The sequence below is a fragment of the Hypomesus nipponensis genome, chromosome 13 (assembly GCF_054491055.1).
Source record: "Hypomesus nipponensis isolate SF chromosome 13, ASM5449105v1, whole genome shotgun sequence".
NCBI lineage: Eukaryota > Metazoa > Chordata > Actinopteri > Osmeriformes > Osmeridae > Hypomesus > Hypomesus nipponensis.
Window position 1 is genome coordinate 16218493 of NC_140373.1, and position 6000 is coordinate 16224492.

Genomic DNA, 6000 nt, shown 5'->3' on the forward strand with positions numbered 1-6000 from the left:
CAGGAGAGGATCCCCCCACTACAGCTAGCTCAACCCTAGTCTTCAGGGGCGTTGTGGCACGTAATTACGCAAACTTGAAGCAATAAAAGACCACGAATCATCAAAATGCCACATCCAGGTCAAAAAGACACCACAGGGAAAAGCAGCCCCGGAGAATACGGCTGCCATGAAGACACTTACCAGCCTGAAGACGGCCCTGAAGACGGCCGGTTAGATAAAATGAAAATACTGTTTCGGAACGCCCCCGCAATCGCTAAAAAAGGAAGGGCATTTCAAGATCACGAATGGCAATGTAAGTAAGTGTTTTGTGGGGTTTTTTTGTCAATGAAATGTTGAATTGTAGATTAAATGCTGAGTAAGGTCAGAAGAATATAGCGCCCATGTAACTAATGTCAGTAGCTAGGCTAGTTTATATGCATAAAGTAGCCTATAACGTTAGTGCTATGGTACGATATTTAGCGTGACTTCTAACTATACTTTTCATTGTTTATTTTCTAGAATAGATGAGAAAAAGGGAATTGGCACAGGTAGCACATACGTGAATTGGAAGCAAGCCAGGGTGTTTATTAAGCACATCTGCAGATGAGAGGAAGACCCTTCAGTCAAAGATAGCAGCAGCAAAATTCCTCTCCATTATGTCTGACGGGTCTACTGACACTGCCGTGATGGAACAGGAAATGCTGTATATGCGCTTCTGCAACCGAGGTAAGGTGGAGGTCCACTTTGTAGGGATACAGGATGTGGAGAAAGCAGACGGTGAGAACATCGCTCAGGCAATAGACAATATGATGAGGGAGGTCAGTGGAGAAGAGTGGCAGGCCAAGTTGGTGGCATGTGCAACTGATGGTGCGTTGGTGATTACAGGGACATGTAAAGGAGTAGTGAGCAGGCTGAGAGAAAGTAACATGCATGTCCTGGGTATTCACTGTATGGCACACCACTTGGAACTAGCTTTCAAGGATGCCATTAAGAGCTGCTCTATGGCAAAACAGTTTGAAGATGTGCTGTCAGGGCTGCATACATTCTATCGTAAAAGTGCTCTCAACAGGGCAAACCTAAAGCACAGCTTCAAGATTCTGGGCCAGAATCCCCTTGTACCAACTAGGGTTGGAGGCACCAGGTGGGGTTCTCACCTCCTCAGGGCCATTGACCATTTTTTGAGGGGTTACCAGGGACTTACCCAGCACCTAGACCAGGTAGGCAAAATAACAGTGTAGAGAACTTGAATGTTAGGTTAGGTCAGTTTACTGTCAGGAATATGTAATTTAATAAATTGAACTAACTTACACTCATATAAAATGTTTAAATTGAGTAATGACTTTTTTTTTATTGATTTGACTGATTTTGTATACAAATTCAGTCACCAGATGCTGAAGGGGTGAATGCAGTGCAGAAGAGGAAAGCACGTCACTGCTTCCAAACCTGCCAGGATCCAGCATGTTTCATGTTTTGCAACTTCATGCATGATTGCCTGACTCACCTCAGCAGCCTCTCTCTGACTCTTCAAACCTCAGTTATCACAGTGGCTGAAGTACACAGCTGCCTGACAGCAGGCCCGGATGCAGCCTGCTTTGACTGGGGGGGCTGTGAACATTTCTGGGGGGGCATCATGATAACGGAAGGGGGTCGTATAATTTTTATATAACCATTATTTCAGCATTTTTGAGTCTGCTTCACGATCCGAGTGTTAATCAGGCACGGAGCCATACGCTATAAACATTAGGGGCTTGTGTGATGCTGGATATAGGATCGTCCACAAAACATTTTGGACATTCATTTGAGTGCAAAATAGTTTTTGGAGCTCTATGTAAATTAAACCGCCGCCGCTTCCTTTGGTAAAACCTTGTCTATGAAGGTGATGTATTTATCATTTCTGGCTCCAAATTATCGACAGGGGAAGCAGAAACATTCATGTAGCTTGGCTGACTACTCTAACCAAGTATGAGTGCGATGCCTACCTTGGCTAAAATGTGCACGTATGAAGAACAGGCTGCATTGGATTGCTGTCATTCAAACCATGCTCGCCTTCAACCACAGCAGGTAACGTTGGTACCGAGAGACAGGGAAGTGCTTCCACTAGGACCAGCACGCTCGGCCTGCTCTAGAGTTGGCTATGAGTTTAATATCCCTTGTCGCAGGGGCAGTAGTAGATGGTTTTGGGATCAGAAATCGATGCATGATGAAAGGTTTTTCTCTGTAGGTACAAACACGCAAGCAAAGAACAAGCTAACAAAGCTAAAATACTAGCCTACTGTAAACGTCTTTAACCCGTGTATCTTCTACGAAAACAAATAAAGATTAAAACTGAAACAGAAGTATGAAATTCCAGGGTTTAACATTAAACACCAATGCTAAACTTTACTATTGGTCAAAAATCCTCCACAAAAGACCGATATACAATAACTTCGAAAACAGTGGCAAGAGATTCGAGGTTGATTTCACTTTTATCGGTAAACGTGGATGCGGAGCTCTAACCTACGTTGCCCATTATCAACCAGACAATCACTGGGGAATCTTTTTAAAAGATTGGTAAAAAAAAAAAAAAAAAGCATATTACTGAAAGCACTAACAGACTTTTTCATAACTTCAACATGTAACCATATTGGCTGAAGTCAAAAGGAGCTTGGGGGGGGGGGGGGGGGGGGGGCGCGGCAGAAAACCCCAGCCCCCCCTGGATCCGGCCCTGCCTAACAGCCACCCAAACAGTGCTCACAAAATACAAAACCAGGTGAGTGTCAGAGAACTGAAAAGTTGTGTGTTAATGTGTTTGCTGCTCAGCTGAATATTTTAAATAAACTAACTAATGTAAATGTACCACAGACCTAGGCCCAAGCTGAAAGCCTGTATGAAGGAGCACGAGAATGATGACAGCGTCCTAAACCGTGTCATGAAGGCCAAGTTTGAGCTGCTCGACAAACTCTGCCAGAGTCTGCAAAGTAGCTTCACCGACATGACCATAGGGATTCTCCAAGCTACAAAGTTAGTGAATCTGAACAGTTGGCCTGATGCAGATCGCTCTAAAGGTATGTATGTGGTTTAGGTTCATACATAACATTTCATCTACAAAGTCATGAAAGCATACAACTCAATGTTGTTTCATTGTTTCTTTTCAGAATTTGGTGAATCAGAAGTGGAGGAATTAACTACACACTTCCAGAGCATCCTGACATCCTCGGGGGTCGCTGTTGAGCTCATCCCAGATCAGTGGACCATACTCAAGACCAGACTGTATGAGATGGGAGAGAGTCTCCACATGAAGACCTGGCCAAAAATGGTCTTTGCAACCGCAGTGCCCTGACATCCTCAGCCTGGTTGACCTCATTCTCACTGTGCCAGCCTCTACTGCATGCTGTGAAAGAGGCTTCAATCAAATGAAGTTAGTGAAAAATGACTGGAGGTCCCATCTTACATCAAGAAGCCTCTGTGACCTACTGACTGTCCAGCTATCCAGTCCCTCTATTGAGAATTATGACCCCACCCCTGCTATCCAGCTCTGGCATCAGGCTAGCATCCGGCCTAGAAGGCCAAAGTTCATTGAGGGGAAGAAGAACGCTCCTCTTCAGAATCTGATTCTGATGAGCAGGAGTAAATTGTATGGTACTAGAAGTGGGGAGGATGGGTGGAGGAATGTTAGTTTGTTGTTTAATCTGCCTCATTTAATGAAGTGTATATCAGTTTGTGTATGTATAAGAGAGAAAGTGTCAGTGTTTCAATGAGACTTGAAATTAAACTAGAACATGCATTTCCTGCTGAAAATGCGTTGGAATGCTGAAATCTGAAATTAATTTAAAAAATGTATGATTCACACAAAAGAGGGAGTGTCGAAGCTGAACTGCATCTTCTAACAAAGCTAAGTGCTTAAATACAATGCGGGAGAATACGTTTGAATGTTGTGAAGCAATCAAAGAAATTGTTGAATTTCAAGAGGCAGTGTGGAAGCTGAACTGCATCAACAAAGCTAAGAGCTTAAATAGCCTACAATGTGGGAGAAGCTGAAAGTTGAACTGTTAAAGTAAGTTAAGAAAGTAAGTTAAGTAGGCTAGCTAGTCGTAACAAGAATATTATAGTTTTAACAGCTGAAATTAGTTGGAATAGTAATATCAGTAGCAGATGTCGCCTATTATTGAGTGCGTTTACTCGGCTTTCTTAGTAGGATTCAATGTGTTGATTGAATGAAACATACAGCAGTAGGGCCGATACAGGAAGACACGGCGACACTTTGTTGCAGAAGGATGATGATGCAAGTTTTGTCCGTGGAGTATACAACAATTAATAAAAAGAATCATGTAGACGTGTTTGAGTAATCGCAGTACTAATTACACATGTAAACAGAGTGGCATAAACCAACATTGCTATCGGGTTTCTCATGGTCAGGTGAACGCACTCAGGGGCGTAATAGAACAAAACAGTTCCATTAGCATAGTAGTTGGTAAAAGAGATATTAGCAGCATCTGCAGAATTAGTAGTTGTAGTGTGACATAAGATATTGCCGTATCGGTAGTGGTAGTAGTTGTGTTGTGGTGCTCTTAGTCTTTTAATGAGACGGGTTGACTGAATAGCTTGTCTTGTGTCTCCAGGGCAGAGAATAACAGAAATCTAGCTAGAATCCACACCTCAAACAAGTTCACCTAGACACAAAACTGTACGTCCAATCCCAAAAAACTCAAGACTCTGCCGAAACCAGACATGTCCTTTATATGTCTGTGCGGTCAGAAATACGACTCTACCGGCAGTTTCTAAATCTGGTTGTTTTAGCTCTCTCTGACGAATTTGTCACCAGATTTGCATTGGACTATATGGGGCAAGAGTTGGACTTTGTCTCGCTTTCGTGGGGCTCTGAACAAATGTGCAAGTCTGTTGGATTCCATAGATATCTGTCTACAACCAGCACAAAATTAGCTAACTATTGATCCAAAAACGAAGCATGAACAGCGAAAATTGTGGCAATGCTGGCAAACGAGAAATATTTTTTCAACAACATCCAAAGCTCCCCTCCACTCTAAGCGTTTCATTCTGCATTGTAGGCTTTAACGTACACACCCATGAAAATCTCAGAAACGGTTTGAAAAAGTCTTGAAACACAATCAGTGATATTGAAAAAAGTTGAACAGATATCAAAAAGCTGTATTATTTCAAAATAGTTTAGAGTTTTGTCAACATTTTAAAGTTTAAATGGTGTCTCTAGCTGAAAGATTGAGGAAGAAGAAGGATTTGGAAGTTGAAGAAGTTTTAAGAAGTTTGAGAGGATTTGAAAGAAAACTTCATTGGAAACCCATGTAAAAAATATTATGAATATAGATTTATATTAATTCAAGCATAAGAGGTACAAAGCTAAAAAGTCATAGCGCCCATGGCCTGAAAATGCTGAATTTTTTGATAGTTGAACGGTTTTAATAACTGAAGATTTGAAGGCGCTGAAAGGTGTCACGGAAGAAATAGAAGAAGAAGAATATGAAGAAGTTGAATTAAGATTCAAAGAACAATACTTGGAATGCTGAAGCAGCATTCCAAGTATTGGCTTGTGGTCTGATTCCACGGTTACATGTCACCCATAGAGGTATTCGTGGAGTCTCTTACACCCGTATAGGGCTGCATAAAGCTCTTTTTCTATTTGGACGTAATTCTGCTCCGTGCTGTTAAGCAGCTTGGATGCATATGCAACTGGTCTGCCTTCTTGCATGATCATTGTGCCCAGCCATTTTTTGACGCGTCGACCTGTAGCGTCACTTCCTTTTCGGAATCAAAATATGCTAGCCATGGCTGGATTACTAGCCTGGCTGCCAGCCCAATTTCTCCCCGCCCACAAAAAGATTTGGTCGGGAAGTTGGGTCTGGAGGGTCTCGTATTGGGAAACAACTACAGAAAACCAGGATCTGGGTGGACCAATGAAATTGCCAGGACGGGCTTTATATGATGATGGACAGATGATCAACAGTAACGTAATCAACAACGTCACAAAAGGGCCCTTGGGTTGAATTCGTTTTCAACAAACAACATATT

The 6000-nt window shown here is 42.3% G+C and overlaps 2 protein-coding genes across 2 annotated transcripts; both read left to right on the plus strand.

The window, feature by feature from the left end:
* Positions 1–504: 504 nt before the first annotated feature.
* Positions 505–1535, plus strand: LOC146260430 (zinc finger protein 862-like). The gene has a single exon (XM_084669890.1). The coding sequence runs from the start codon at positions 636–638 to the stop codon at positions 1215–1217; it is 582 nt and encodes a 193-aa protein (XP_084526016.1). The 5' UTR covers positions 505–635; the 3' UTR covers positions 1218–1535.
* Positions 1536–2727: 1192 nt separating this feature from the next.
* LOC146260431 (uncharacterized) lies at positions 2728–4173 on the plus strand. The gene is made up of 2 exons (XM_084669891.1): positions 2728–3023; positions 3114–4173. Exons 1-2 carry the CDS (start codon positions 2810–2812, stop codon positions 3296–3298), a joined length of 399 nt encoding a protein of 132 aa, XP_084526017.1. The 5' UTR covers positions 2728–2809; the 3' UTR covers positions 3299–4173.
* The last annotated feature ends 1827 nt before the right edge of the window (positions 4174–6000 follow it).